The sequence below is a fragment of the Protopterus annectens genome, chromosome 3.part0, assembly GCF_019279795.1.
Source record: "Protopterus annectens isolate FY-2018-M chromosome 3.part0, PAN1.0, whole genome shotgun sequence".
NCBI classification, from domain to species: Eukaryota; Metazoa; Chordata; order Ceratodontiformes; family Protopteridae; genus Protopterus; species Protopterus annectens.
The window spans coordinates 322,142,701-322,159,122 of record NC_056731.1 but is presented as its reverse complement, the minus strand read 5'-3'; the positions used below and the strand labels follow the sequence as shown (position 1 = coordinate 322,159,122).

The 16,422-nt window shown below is 43.3% G+C and overlaps 1 protein-coding gene across 5 annotated transcripts in view; it reads right to left on the bottom strand.

Annotated features, from left to right (window-relative positions):
• The window catches only part of GRB10 (growth factor receptor bound protein 10), a 2,734,830-nt gene that overhangs the window by 81,314 nt on the left and 2,637,094 nt on the right, over positions 1-16,422 (bottom strand). For all 5 annotated transcript variants that reach the window (XM_044064795.1, XM_044064794.1, XM_044064798.1 and 2 more), the window contains one exon: positions 7,355-7,471. In XM_044064795.1, the coding sequence (XP_043920730.1) occupies positions 7,355-7,471 (117 nt within the window). The remainder of the gene's footprint in view (positions 1-7,354; positions 7,472-16,422) is intronic.

Genomic DNA, 16,422 nt, shown 5'->3' with positions numbered 1-16,422 from the left:
AAGGCCCCTGAGCCAGTGGTAAACATTACTCAAACCGCTGAATCACTTACAAATGCCTTCTACCAGCACCTACAGGACTGCATGGATCAGGCAATCCCAAACAAAACTAAGACTCTTTGTACCAAAGGCAAGCGTCCAGTCTGGTGGACCCCAGCCATAAACAAGCTCTACAACAAAAGGAGGAAGCTACTACAAGATAGAGCAAAATCCTTGAAAGGTAAGACACCCTTGATCATTATAAGTAAAAAACTAAGAGCTCTCATAAAATCATCCAAGGCAAATTTTGAGAGAAAAATCGCCAAGGATTCAAAAGACAATCATAAGGCCTTCTTTAGCTATGTTAGAAACCTAGGAGGAAACTCCCAGATATGCTCAGAATTAGTTCAAAATGATGTGAAGATTATTGAACCTACACACATTGCCAACATACTGGCTGACAGGTTCAGTGCAAACTTCTCCCCCCCCTCCCCCCCAAAAGGAGATATATATACCAGAGGATTGTAGCCCCCCAAACATCTCCAACGCCCAGGTGAGAACTGCTCTCTCCAAAGCAAAAAACACAGCATCCATGGGATCGGATGGTGTCCCCAGCTGTGTGCTCCATGAACTCAATGAGGAATTAAACCCGCAGTTAGGACAGCTGTTTAATCTTAGCCTCACCTCAGGATACGTACCCAAGGAGTGGCGCACAGCGACTGTGGTCCCACTTCACAAGGGCGGTGCCTCCACCGACCCTGGAAATTACCGTCCCATTAGCTTGACAAGCCTTATCTGCAAAGCCATGGAGAGGATCATAATGGAACTCATAAATAAAGACATAGGGAACTTGCAGACTTTGGATCCAACCCAGTTTGGCTTTGTCAAAGGCAGATCATGCCTTTTAAACTTGGTTGACTTTTTCGAGACAGTCACCAAGGCCATTGATGAGGAAAGGCAGTCCATACAGCCTACCTTGACCTGGCAAAGGCCTTCGACACAATACCCCACTCAGGTATCATCAAAAACTCATCAGCTTGAATGTAAACCCATACATCACAAGATGGGTTGCAAACTGGCTAAGTGACAGAACCCACAGGGTCAGAGTTGCTGGAGCCATGTCAGACTCAAAGCCTGTCACAAGTGGTGTCCCACAGGGCTCAGTCCTGGGTCCACTCTTGTTCGGCATCTACTTTTCTGAAGTACAAGCAAACACAGGAGGGTTATGGCTGACAAAGTTTGCAGATGACTGCAAACTGGGCCATAGTCAAAACACATCTGACACAGATATCCTTCAGAAGGGCCTCACAGAAACGGATAACTGGTGCCAGAGCCATGGCCTAAAGTTAAATGCCAAGAAATGCATAGTCATACCCTTCGGGAAAAACAAGGTTACCCCTAGCTACCATATAGGTGGCAATCCACTGAGCACAGAAGAAGTCATCAGGGATCTGGGGACCCAGGTTGACAGTAGCCTTCGCTTGACACTCATGTTGCTAAAGTAGTTAGGAAAACCTTCTACATTGCCCACCTGATCATGAAGGGATTCACATCTAGATCAAGGGAGGTCATCGCCCCCCCTGTACTCATTACTCATTAGACCTATGATTGAGTACAATGCCCCATTCGGAATGTATCTGACCAGACACCTGCAGCAGCTGGAAAGGCCCCAAAAGTTCCTCACCAAAAGGATAAAGGGTCTCAAAAATATGTCTTATGCTGCCCGACTGAAAGAACTCCAGCTCTATTCAGTCTCATACCGCTTGCTCAGAGGTGACCTGTGCCTGACATATAAGGCCATGTCAAACCCTGATTTGATGAATATGCTTCACCTCAAAAAATCTAGATCCCTCAGAACCACAAGGGCGGGAGACTTAAACCTTGACACGGTTATTAATAGAACATGCTGGAGGGACAGATTCATCACCCAGAGACTCCCTATGCTGTGGAACAAAATCCCGGTACATGTGAGGCAGAGCACCTCGCTGGCCTTGTTCAAGAGGAATCTTGACCAATGGATGGGGGATCGCAGATATACCCCAGGGATTACTTCAGTGTCGCTGCTTGACAGAGGCACAGCAAAATAATAGGCATAGTTTTATTCAAACTAAAGGGGTGGCGAAAGCCAAATAACTATGGGCTAGGCTTATAAATGCCCTTGGGCAGATAGCCTAGTATGAACCTATGAACCTATGAACCTATAAGGAAGCATGAACCTTAGCTTGAAAGGCACTGAAGGGAACATAAGCATTTGAATTCTGGTAGGATGCTAAGAACAACAAAATTAACTGCTGAAAAATGCTACCAAGTAATGGAGGGTCCTTAAGGTCACTCGTAATGTTATCATAAAGACACCACAATGAGTAAAACAAAAAAGGACCAAGAGCAGAAGGGAAGAGGGGACAGTGGCACAGACCAACCAGAAAAATACTGCTATGGTAGTGGGATAAGTCAGCTATTGATAAGTCCTGGTATGAAGTACAAAGGAAAGGGTACCCCCAAAAGATAAGGCCCACTGATGGAGGACCAGAGATAATGATGAAGACAAGGATCCACTCCTGTTATCAAAGAAAGGTGCGTGTCACGTCACAGTCTGAATCTAAAAAAGAAAAATGACAAGTGAAACTGGATACCTGACAACTGACTGATCCACTCAGTCAAAACTCTAGTAAGCTCACTTGACAAAAAAAAAAAAAAGCCCCAAAATCACCATCTTAGTCCATAGAGAGCAAAGTCCCATAAACACTGGCATCATACCGTCCTTATTTACACATACAACTGAATGTTTCAAAACTCTGAGAAAACTGTTCAAGTTTTGCAGGCCAGTTTAAAAAATGGCATTAGATACATTTTCAATAACATTAGATGGACAGGAAAGTTGCACTGCGAAAAAATGTGGCAGAAGACTGATACCACTGAGTTATGGTTTTGGCAAATAATATTATATATACCACAGACTGCCCAAAAATAAATCAACTGTCAAGGGACTTGGTAAAATAAGTATTCTCTGGAAGCTCAAACAAGACTTAGGGCCCAATTCCTAAAAGCTTGCTCTCAGTGTAAGTGACCACTTACACTGAGAGCTGGCTGACAGCAGGTATTTTGGAATCTAGCCTCCTGTGCAAACCTGTTTATAGATTGGCCTTACACTGAAGTAAGTCACTTACACTGAGAGCAAGTCTTTCTGAATCAGGGTAGACTTGCACTGAGATCAACTCTTTTGGAATGTGTCCCTTAGATTTTCAGTTTCGACATTAATATATGGCTCAGTCTAGACACGTGAGGGACACCCTTAATTTTTTTTCTCAGACATTTGTTCCATGCCTCTTAAAACTGGAAATCACATTAAGTTTTTCTACATTAATTGTACCATTTAAGAAGTGGGGCCTTTTCCCTATTTTTTTTTTTTTTTTTGCTGTGTCTATAACTTTTGAGGTAGAAGTTGAAAGAAATACTTACACCAAGCACAGAGAATAATCATTACAAAGAAAAAAAACATAATGCTTGTTATGGTCGAAGGTTAACATAGAAGAGGAAGCATACACTGAAGTGGAGTAATATAAAAATGCAGCAATGGATGCCCTGTGCCAGAGACAAGTCATCTGACTGAAGACAGAGCACAGTTCGGGGCAACCATCCACAGAGTCAACAAAGATATGATAGCAGATTGTATGAGGCCAGTGAGTTGCCAGTCACAATTCATGATCAGAAAGCACAGACAGGGGTGAATCAGGTGGACGTAGGCAAGAAATAACTACCATTTTAGGTTCTTATTCCCCTACAAAAAGAAATCCTGCTGGACTGAAAGAACACGATCTATCTAAAGGCCCAGTCCAATATGTAACCTACAACGAACAGAAGACTACTCAGGTAGCAAGTAAGGTGCTACTCAATACACTTGCACCAGTGGCACACAGGACAGAAGCCCCAGCTACAGCCAAAGAAACAGAAGTTCATTTAATGACTCAGGCTTTTGACGGTGCAGAGAGGGGAAGAGTGGCATGCCCATCTTTTGGAGAAGCTCACTTCTGGGGTTAGTCTATGGTGCAGGCCAAGGATGCACCAGGAGTACTGTCTGCAAGAGTTGCATGCGGAGGTGTGGATGATACCCCACGATCCCACAGACCACCATCCCCTTGGACGGCATGAGCATGTGTGGGTTATATAATTACACAATAAAATGCTCCTCAGCAGCAATATGACTATGCCCCAGGTACTTACTAGCCCCAAACATGGGTCAGAATTAGTATGGGGGCAACAAGGAGAGTTTGACAGAACAAGTGGATAAGGAGTGGCAAGGAACCATTCAATGATGACAGGGGAGAAATATTTACAAACACAGGTGGGGAGAACTCATCTAACAGTTGAAAACTTACTTCAGAGTCAACTGCAAAAAAATAAACAAACAAACATGTGAAAACAGGGTTCAAGTCACCTTTAAGTAAGGTTCACTTCCATATATGGACACTCAACTGGAGGAAAAGCAGGCCAAAGTATAGTCTCAGATGTGGTGCTAATTCATGCTATGTCTGTGGAAGCTAAGGGGGCCTACAGCTAAAGTCAAGTGGAGTGTCAACTCAAGAAGCATGCAAATGCCAGCTGGTGGGACAGCCCTATCTGGAGTCTCTGAAGCAAAGATCAAGGAAGACACTCATGCTTACTTTAAAATATCAAGGAATATATAGGGAATCAATGGCAATGAAGTCACGCTTGTCATGATCTCTAAAAGAATAGTTACATTTCCCAGCTGAGCTACGATAAAGAAGTGGCACTTCCTCATCTTGCAACCCTGCTGTCTACAGAATCAGACCAAGATGAACTGTGGGGATTCACACTTGGAGTGAGCCAGAGAAACAACATCTTGGCTCAGCGTCTTCTTTTTCCTCTGTATCTCTATTTCCTTCTTCCTATTGAATTTATACACAAGCTGTCAGAAAATAAGGAGGACAAGAGGAATCGGTACTATAACTGTACTTCAGCAAGACATTTAATGTCATGGCAAACAGCAAGCTGATGAAAATGAATGTCATGGGAACAGTATGGTAAATTAGACAAAAAACAGAGAGTAGACAGTACAAACACTAGCAATTATCTGGCAGTTCTCTAGTAAGAAGCCAAGTAGCAAGGTGTTTGTTTTAAGATTTGATACTGGGGATGTGCTGTTTTAGCAATTTCTGTACTTTCTACAGTTAAGAAGGTGGACTGCAGGACTCTCAGGTGACAAACTAAAACTGGGATGAACAAGGATACAAGCATTCAGTAAGCTATGCAGACAGACAGCAGCTAGGCTTTAATGTAAAGTAGTAGAAATTTTGGGTCTATATTAGATCAGCGAACGCTGGTTGATCAAACTTATGTGAGTGAAAGATTAAAATATCGAAGCAACAGAAACCCAAATTTTTTCCTAGGGAAAGAATTTGGTTGTCTGTTTCTGTTGCTTCGGTATTTTAAGTGCTGTGGTGGAAAGTTACGGGTCGGGTTCAGGTAAGTGTGCGATTGTGTGGATGTGAGTGTTAGGGCGGGTTAGGTGAGTTAGGGTTAGGGCACGGGTTAGGTATGTGTGCGATTGTGTGGATGTGAGGGTTAGGGCGGGTTAGGTGAGTTAGGGTTAGGGCACGGGTTAGGTATGTGTGCGATTGTGTGGATGTGAGGGTTAGGGCGGGTTAGGTGAGTTAGGGTTAGGGCACGGGTTAGGTATGTGTGCGATTGTGTGGATGTGAGGGTTAGGCGGTTAGGTGAGTTAGGGTTAGGCACGGGTTAGGTATGTGTGCGATTGTGTGGATGTGAGGGTTAGGGCGGGTTAGGTGAGTTAGGGTTAGGGCACGGGTTAGGTATGTGTGCGATTGTGTGGATGTGAGGGTTAGGGCGGGTTAGGTGAGTTAGGGTTAGGCACGGGTTAGGTATGTGTGCGATTGTGTGGATGTGAGGGTTAGGGCGGGTTAGGTGAGTTAGGGTTAGGGAGCAGGTGAGGTGAGTGTGCGATAGTGACAGTCCTTAGAGTTAGGGTTAAGGTAAGTGGATAGTTAGTGGTGTGTATATGGTTTAGTGTAGGGTTAGGTGTCAAATTTTAGGTGTATGTGTGTGGATTGCTGTTTGTTTGGTGTGCTTGTGTTGTGTGTATGTGTTTTGGATCAGCAAATTTTTTCCCTAGGAAAAAAAAATCGCTGTTCTGACAGTTCGAGATTGTAAGCTTTCGCTTACATAAGTTCAATCAATCAGCATTCGCTTTTTTAAGCCTTCACTGATCTAATATAGACCCGAAATTTCCACTATATGAGAAGGAATGTTATAAATTTCTGGATAAAACACAGACTTGGGGAGCAAGACCTAGGAATGTGTAAGAAGATAGAAGCTCTGTGCACTTAATTATATCAAAACTGAGTCATGTAATATTGGATGAGCGAGCCCACCTGAAGGCCAATATTTACAGATACACCTTGCCATTCCATCCGTGTAAGAGGAAAGAATGTAATTACTCTACAGTAGATAGAAATAGACCCCATAAAGCCTTACAAAAAATGTGAACATCCCACAAATGGAAAAGTAGACCACAGAAATGGTTGAGACATGAAGAAACAGCTGAAGCATCTGACCACATAAAATAAGAACAACAGGAAGGGAGGAGGAGGCAAGGGCATATCCTTTTAGAACTGTTAAAATTGGGCTAAACAGAACTAAGAAGAAAGGGCACTGGGGGAATAACAGCCCTCAGGCAACAATGGATGGAGAACATTCAAGTCTGAGTTAAAGAAGTACATTTCTGAAAAGGTTAAGAGCTTGAAAAATCCTATGGAAGAAAGTAACAGCCTGTAGATCAACCCAAGGATTCAAGGAAATTCGGGTGAATGTGGGAGACAGGAGTGGTAGCTGAAGAGGGAATAGTACAGGTAATAGGGAGGGGACCTCCCATAGCACTGCCAGTCTCTTGTCTTGAGGTAGCCCCATTTAATGCTGCTAACCTTCAGGCAATCACCCCTTTTCCAACATCTCCTTATTCAAGGTTCTACTTGAGTGCCTCTGCTGACTTATACTCTTGGGCTATGGGCCCATCTAAGGTAACAGAGTTAAAAAAGAGTGATTGGTCTTCTGACTCAAGTGCACTGAAATGAAATGATATTAAGAATACAACAGAAAAGAAGCTAAAGTATAGTGTTTTCTAGATGCCTGTGTTATGACTTAAAGGGACACAGCACCTGTCAGGAAGCAAACAAGGAATATTGCAACCTTTACTTTATACCCAGGCAACTATGTTGGCATTTCTGTGAACAAAGGGAAGTCCCAGGAACAAGGACAGCTGTGCAGCAACATTCATGCATATATTCATTTATCTTCTTTTACTTATTTCATCTGAATCAACAAGAATAAAATATTTACATACCCTCCAAGCATTCCCCTCTTCCATGGCTGCAGTGTGTGCTTCTTCAGGGTTTTCTATAACTCGTCCTGTACGCCCAGAAAAATCCATTGCTACCAATGAGTTTTCAGATATACTTCTCTGAAAAAGAAACAAAGTAATCAAGCAATAGCTGCATTTTTACACACTAGGAAAAGTTAACAAATGAAACAATTTAGGACAGAAGTATTTTTTTAAGGAGAGTTGTCTCTCACCGGCCAACTATCAAGTTTCCCCCAATTAGACATAGCTGCTGACCTTAGCAAGATAATGTCATATCCTGTTCATTAAATTTCTAAAATATCTAGTTATACCCTGCCTGAACCAGGAAAACCCACTTTTACTGAGTAACAGAACCAAGGTTAGGTTAACTATCTGTAATCTGTCTACCAGAGGACAAAAATGGTGAGCAAGAGACAGTAGTTTACCCAGCCATATCTTCCCCTTAATCAGGGAAGTCAATGTATTATGCTGCAAGTTTGCAGCTCAGGTTGCACTGAAAGGACAGTGAGTATTCTATGTGGGTGTATGTGTATGTGTGTGTGACTCTGTGCATTGGAAGTATCAGAAAAAGACCGAATGTACAAGTTGCACAAGTCTTCAAGACACAAGAAAATTACTCTTTTGGACACATAAGTTACACAGACAACACTACAGACATGCACAAAGTTCACAGCCTAAACTGATGCAAAAGCGCACACACTTGTCACATGCTACAACAAACTGTCAAAAAGTAAGCGCAAAGCTGGCACTGCAATAAGTTTCTCATAAGACAAATACAGCTGTACAAGTCCCCCACAAAAAAAGAAGTAACTGCAGACCTAACAATCTCCCCCATTTCTTAAAAAAATGGTTATTATTTGCACAGAGATTAGTTCCTTCACCAAGCACCTTTAGAACCCAAAGACCCTTCTTATTAAGATGATCTGTCAGCTGCTTTTCTGTAAATGACTAAAGGACAGTGAGAGTTCTCTGGATTTTGATGAGTTCTTTTATTTCACTGATTTCCAGATGAAGCTTCTTTTGTGGCAGGGTTTGTAGAATTAATTGCCTCAACTAAATACTTGTTTTTAGTAGTACACATTATTCTAGGGGTGCCATGGCTTTCATTACCAACTACAACTTCAGAATACAGAATAGTTATAAAAACTGAATTATTGATTAAAGCTGACATGGCAACAGTTTCTCTTGTAAAAGTTCTGCATAAATTTCAACACTTTTTTGACTGTTAGTAAAGGAATGACAATAGTCGTTGTCCTCCCATCAAGATAATCAAACATCTCCTTGAGTAGCACCATCATGTAGGTTTCCATGTGAAGCACCACTGAAGACAACTAGTTTCAGGGATTCATCTCCATCTTGGTGTACTGTTCAGATCTCACAGCGGGTGTCCCCTCAACTAAAAAAAAAAAAATTCAAAGCTGTTCTTCTGTACTCTTGCAACTGTAGCAAGCAGCTTCCTAAATCGGTAACAAACTTTAATAAACACCTTGCTACAGCTTTGACCACAAACATTCACCTCACGTTAAGCTGAACAACAAAAGCAGTACTGACATTCATTTACCACTGCTGATACTGCACTCCCACATCATCATCTACTGATCATGCCCCTTGACAATTTATGCCCAGGGGTGCTGTCTCTTTGTCACACCCAAGTTCCTACTCTAACCAAAACCATTCCATCAAGAACAGCCAAGTCAATTCCACGTAACACAAGTGGTGGTGCTCTTCATGGCCAACCTGAAGGGAAGCTTCGGCCTTTCTAATCTAGGCTAAAAACTATTTGTAACAGGACTTCCAAGATGGCTGCACACTGAGTAACAGCTTAACTGTAGCTCAGCCAGTGTGGGAACAGAAACTCAGCAGAGAAGGCCAGTAGACCTTTGGGTTTATGGGTAAATTTCAGTAGGTGCCTAGTAAGTGCACTGCCTGGATCCCAGGAAAAAAGAAATATAAAGCATCTGGAAAAAAATCAGATACAAAAAGTGAGGAAGAAACACTGACTGGGGAATGTTCTGCAGCTGTTCATCAAAAAGCAACACAGCCTCCAGACATGATTTACAGTAACCTACAGAACTGCACACAGACCTGGTTAAAATAAATGAAACACTGATGGAGTATATCAACACAAACAACAAAAGGCAGAAAAAAATAGAAGAAGCTTTAAACAGATATTCAGATGAGGTGATAAAGCTGCAAAAAGAAATGAAGAAAAGGCTGGCTGAATATGAGACTACTCAGGAAGAAGTGTTTCAAAAAAATAACAGAATTTGAGGACAGATCAATTAGGGAAAACCTGAGACTTTCAGCTAAAGCCGAGAAGCTTAAGGAACAGACTGCATTCATTTTATGAAAGCACAAATAAGCAACTGGACTGGTATTCCACAGCAGGAGTTGTTAGTTGAAAGGACAAATCATATGTATGCTCCAAACCTGGCTATGAGAAAGCAACCTAGACCTTTAATTGTAAAGAAGCAATCCTACCAGCAGAAGGAGTTGATTCTGACAAAAGTGTGGTAGAAGGACAAAATACTAAGAGTGGGAGACAGCAGTGTGTTTGTGGAGAATCATTACTCATTGTACACCAGGCAGAACAGGAGTAAATGCATTCCACTTTTCAAGGAATATGGAGATGCAGGTGTGAGATTCAAACTACTACACTCAGTTGTCTTCAAGGTATTCTTCCATGGAGGGATGAAATAATTTTTTGATAAAGTACATGCTGAGGAAGAAAGTATAGTGTAAAATCTTGCCATAACTTTAGATGCCCTCCTCCTCTATAGGCTGCTGTATCCATAACGTGAGGGAGTTTGCCTTTGGTCGACTCATACATCCAGCCATTTTACAAAAGATAGTTGCTACTGTGAAGGTACAAGTGGTGGCCTGCGTCTCTCAGGGAACGTCGACCATAAACAGACATCGGGTATAAAACGGACATCAGCATACAGCTGCCTCAGAACTGAATGCTGCCGGAACCAGCAACTACAGAGTGGATACTCAGGAGTCAGGCAAGTGTAAAGGGGAATGCAGGGTTGGAAGCTATACAGCAGCATATAGAAGAGAAGGACATCTAAAGTTATGGTAAGATTTTACACAACTATACTATGTCCTTCTATCCATATGCTGCTGTATCCATAACATGAGGGAGTGTGCAAAAGCTCAGGCTTGTAAGAATTGGGTGGAGGATCAGAGACATTTTCCACAAAGAAATGAAGGATGGGTCTGGCAAATCCTGCTCTGGACCTAGAAATGATGTCTACTTATAGTGTTTGGTGAAGGTATGGACAGATGACAATGTAGCTGCTTCTAAAATGACAGCTGTATCCAAACCCTTAAAGAAGGCACAAGAGGAGGACATTGCCCAAGTGGAATGTGCCTTTACTGGGAAGGGAAGCCTTTTGCCATGGGCTGTGTAGCAAAAGGAGATAGTTTTACAGATCCATGAGGAGATGGTTTACTTGGAAAAAGGATGTCCCAGGCCTTTTGGGTGGAAAGAGACAAACTGCCTGTCTGATTTACAGATGGATTTGGTCTTGGACAAATAGTATCTGAGTTGTCTATGTACATCCAAGGAGTGGAGGATCCTTTCAGCAGGGGTTTGAGATGAAGAGAAGAAGGCAGGAAGGTTGATGGCCTGATTCAGGGAAAGTTCACTAACAACTTTGGGCATGAAGGATGGGTTAGTACGTAGACAAACCCTGTCCTTGTGGAAAACTGTAAAAGGGTGAGAGGCCATGAGGGCTTGCAGTTCAGAAACCCTTCTGGCTGAAGTAATGGCCACCAAGAAGATAGTTTTCCAAGCACAGTGCTGGAGAGAACAGTCCTTGGCTGGCTCAAGGGATTGGGATATAGCATAATAGGTAAAGTGTTTACCTCATAGACACAAGGTACAAGGGTTTGAATCTTACCTTTGGGATGGCAAATGTAGCTATGCTTAAAATGGCCCCACAAGGGCAGATAGCCTAGTACTAATCTATGAACCTATGAACCTCAAAAGATAGTAGGGTTAACTTTTCTACAACAAAATTTAGATCCCAAGGGGGTGGAATGGAGGTCTAAGGTGTAGTACTCCCTTCAGAAATAGCTTCACTTTTAGTCTAGAAGGTAGAGGGGGGATGAGAGGATGACATGCTGAGATGGCAGACAAGTGTGCCTTATTGGAAGAATAAGACAATCCAGAGTTCATCAGTTCACACAGGTAAGACAAAACCACTGGAGGTTCTACTGTTAGTGGTTGGATATTTTGTTTTAGACACCAGACAGAAAACCTCTTCCACTTGGGTAGATAGGATTTTTTGGCCTCTTACAGAACCTGAAGCATGTCCTCTGCATAAAGGTGTCTTAAGGGAATTAACGCCCTATCACCCACAATGTAAAGTTCAGGGTGGATAGTTGGGGATGTATGAGAGTTCCCTTCTCCGGTGTGAGCAGGTCCATCTGGTGGGGTAACTTGTGGTGATTGGCCTTGGCTAGATGATGTAATAGGGGGAAACCAATGCTGCCTTGGCCAATAGAGGGTTGTTCTCTCTGAATCTTCAGCAGAACTTTTTGTATGAGTGGGAACAGGGGTAATGTATAATTGAACATCCCCTTCCAGGGAATGAAAGAGTATCCACCCTCCATGCTGTAGGAGAAGGTATCCTGGAGCAGAAGATTGGGCGATGTCTGTTCATGGAGGAGGCAAAAAGATTCACCTGCGGTATACCCCATCGATGGACCAGATCCAAGAACACATCCCTGTTTAGCATCCATTCATAGGATTGAGTACTGGTCCTGTTTAGAGTATCTGCCATAATATTTTCTGTATAAGGTATGTAGATGGCTAGAAGGTTTACTTGTCTCTCTAAGGCGATTTCCCATGTCTGCAGAGCCAATCTGCACAGGAAGTAGGATCTTGTCCCCCCCTGTTTTTTGATGTACCACAGCACAGTGGTATTGTCTATGTGCTGCCTCAGCACTCCTGGCAGAATTCGATCCTTGAAGACTTGGAGGGCCAATATCAAGGCTCTCATCTCCTTGATACTGATGTGCTCCCTCTGTTTGTTCAGGGTCCAAGTGTTTCTCATTTTCCATACTCCTAAGGTCGCTCCCCAACCTGTGTCTGAAGCATCTGTATACAGGTCCTGACTGGAGGACAGGGGTTATAGGGGCAGGTCTGGGTTGGCCGATATCTGAGCTATCCACCAATTCAGTTCCCTGGAAAGGCATGGCAGCAGGGCAACCATGAACTCCAGGGGGTACAGGTGTTGCCTCCAGGCTGTCCTTAAGTACCATTGAAATTTACTCATGTGCAGCCTTGCTAGGGGAACCATGGGGATGGTGGAGGCCATGAATCCCAGAAGCCTGAGAAATTCTCTGGCCAACAGGGCTTGGAGCAGGAGTATCCCCTTGAAATAAGAAGTAAGGGACATAATTTTGTCTGGAGGAAGACAGGCCATCATTTGTCCAGTTAAGATCCTGCATCCTAAGAACACATGATCGTGTGAGGGTATCAGGGAAGGATTTCTGAAGGTTTATGGTGAACCTCAGACCTCTCAAGAGGGAGATGGTGAAGTCTAGATGTTGTAAGACCAATTGAGTTGATGGGGCCTGGACCGGGATATCATCCAATTAGGGGAAGAGCTGGATCCCCTGCGTTCTGGCAAAGGCAATGACTAGAGCTAAGCACTTTGTGAAAACTCTTGGGGCCAGAGACCAAATGGCAAAGCACAGAACTGAAAGTGTGCAGAATCCACTGAAAAATTGAGGAACTTCCTGAAAAGCGGATGGATTGGGATGTGCAAGTAGGTGTCTTTTATATCTAAGGACACCAAGAAGGCCTGAGGGAGGATTAGGGGAAGCAGAGCTGGAAGCGTCAGCATCTGAAAGGAGGGGAACTGGAGGAAGGTGTTGAGATGGGACAAATCCAAGACTGGTCTCCAGGGGTCTTCTTTCCTGAGGACCATGAACATCCTGGAGTAGAATCCTTTTCTTCTTAATTGAGGAGGTACCTATTGAATTGTGCCTTGAGAGAGAAGGTCCTGCGGAACTGGGGGAAAGGAAGTAATTTGGTCTCAAAGAGGTAGAGGAATGCCTTTGAAAGTGGATCTGGTCTCCCACACCATGAAATATCCCAGTTTTATAACAGAGAGAACCCAGGAGTCCTGGGTAACATGTTTCCAAACCAGGTAGGACATGGAAAGAGGGGTGTCTGGATTTATGGGCTGGTAGTCACAGACTACCAGGCTTGGCCTAAAAAGCCCGTTTTTGAGCTGGGGTAGAGGGAGCAGACCTACAGATGGCCTGTTTCATGGTATCCCGTTTCCCTCTCGATGGCATTTGTCTGGAAGGCCTTCTCACAAATGTAGTTTCAGCTGGATAGTTCCTCTGAAAGTGGGGAACTGGGGAAACAAAAATGTGTCTCAGCTCCTGGAGCTCTTAACCCTTCTCCTAAAGAGCCTTCAAGAGTTCAGCAGCTGCTGAAGCAAACAAAGCTTTGTTGTCCAAGGGAGCATCCATGAGTTTTGACTTAATGTCATCGGGGAGAGGCTGTAGCCTGAGCCAGGAATATCTCCTGATGAAAAAACCTGAGGCTGCAGCTCTAGATGAAGTCTCTACTGCATTCTAACTACACTTAATGGAGGTTTTAGTTACTTGACTGCAGGAATTTAAGAGACTTTAGACTTTTGCCTTGACAGAGGAGTCCGGGAGGTCACCCAAACGCTTAATAGTATCAGAAAGAAGGGCCAATGAGCATTTGGCCATGTGCGTCTGGTAGTTAATAGCTCTCACTGCTAAAATGGCAGATGTGTAAACTTTTTTGCCTAGGCGTTCCATTAATCTGCTCTCCTTGTCAGACGGAAAGAGGGAGGTAGAGGGGAGAAATTTGGAGGTTTTATCTGCAGCCACCAAAATGGTAGAAGGGTCTGCAGAAGGAGCCTTAGAGAGAAATTTTCATCTTCAGGGACTTTATAAAACCTGTCTGGGCACTTAGGTGCAGGGGGTTATGACTGGATTTTTAGAGGCAGTCAGAAAGGCAACCAAAAAGGCAAAATGCACAGAAGGGACTGCAGAAGGGTTAGGGGACTCCATTTATAGGAGGTCATAATACCTCTTTTGAGTCTCAGTAACCTGGATGCAGTCCCACTTAAAAAAGTCCTTCATCTGCACAACAGTTTCCCCAAAGGTAATGTCTTCCCCTGGGCAATCTTTACCATTTGACTCCTCCTCTAGAGAAGCATATTCTAGAGGGAGAGGCAATTTCAAAAGTGTAAGTAAGGGGTTCATCCCCTGAAGAATTCTCTTCTTCAGAGGATAAGTCAGTAACTAGTTTATCCGTAGGGGTAGAAGCTGAGGCAGCCTGGGCAGGAACAGATGCCTGGTGTAATGCAAGGAAGGCATTAAGTAGGCCTTAAGTGAAGGCCTGCCAGTCAGGCACCTGATCGGAAGGTACAGACATCTGATAAGGAACAATATGCTTTGTCTTTTACTTCTTTTTGTGGGCATCTGACATGGATGTGTCTGTGATGCAATGCAGGGATGAAGGGCCGAATGCTGGGCGGCACACCACAATGTCTGACATAACATCTTCTCAGACTATAACTTGGGAAACCCCACATGGGTCCTCATAAATAATAAGCCTAGCCCCCCCCCCCCAGTACCCGAGTCAGATGCCTGTGACTCCCTCTGGGATGTGCCGACGGCTTCCATCTGGGTACCTTTCAGTGGATGATCCGCAGATTCCGACTTGGACTCTGGGCCTTCACCGGCCTTGAGAGGTACGTCCAGAATACAGGGTGCAGTCATTTGATCAGGACGTGATTTTTTGGCCTTTTTTGTGGGCAGCTCTTCCGAGGTTCCTGAAGGTGGGTCCATATCTTTAATTAGACGTTTCAAGCGCTGGTTCTCTAGATATAACTTTAATGAGGCAAGACCACTTCTGAGGGTTTTGGAGACAAAGGTCTGACAGATTTCACAAGTGGTGTGGTCGCGGTTTTGGCCTAGACAGAATAGGCAGAGCTTGTGTGAGTCTTTATGTGGAATTTGCCTTTCATACCGACACTTGCCCTTTCTACCTGACATGAACCCAAAACACAGTAGCAAAAAATAAATAAATAAATAAATAAAATACCCCTATGGGGTACTTATCTGAATATGGACAGCATGAAGTCACTTCTGCAAGTGAGCAATGACCGGAGCTGGCAGTCACACAGGCGGCAGAAATGTTCTGAGGTAGGTGCGTGCTGATGTCCGTTTTATACCAGTCTGTTTATGGCAGACATTTGCTGAGAGATGCAGGACATCATACATACCTTCTCTCAGTAGTTACTATCTTTTGTAAAATGGCCGGACATACAAGTTGACCAGAGGCAGACTCCCTCATGTTATGGATACAGCAGCAATAGAAGGACGTATACAAAAGGTTGTCCAACAAAACGTGAGCTGTGAAACAGAGGGAGACTCTGCTCCTTGTTCTTCTGGTAATAAATACCACAGAGAGAGAGAGAGAGAGAGAGAGAGAGAGAGTCAAACTGTACCTGTGAAACCTTTTCCAATGTTTCAAAGGAAAATGCTGGAGAGGGAATGAGAGTTGACTAGAAGAATCAAGAGTATTTTGAAAATAAAGCAGAGACAGGATTTGAGAGATGGAGATGAAAAGTAATAAAACCAGTAAGTTAATGTGAGACTACAATGCTGTAATTATATTTGTAAAATGTGACAGAACAAGAAAATCTGTAAATATTGGACTTTTTCAGAATCTGTTGGACTTGTGGGGGATGCTAAAGTATATGCCCTACTACATGTCATTAATGTTCAGAAAAAAATGCTTTGGAGAGGAGAAGAGAGGGAAGAAGGTTAACTGTAAGTAAATGAAACATTTTTTCTTAATAGTGATATTTTTGTGGTGTACATTTTTTTGCATGCTGTACAGTTAAGTTTTCTCAGTTATGTTCATGTGTAACCAAACAGGTGTTGTTGGTCTTTTTTCTCTTTCTTTCTCCCTTCTCTCTTTCTTCTTGTTCAGTTTTAAGAAATGTAGCACTGCATTGTAAACAAAAGCCTGGTTAAAAGAG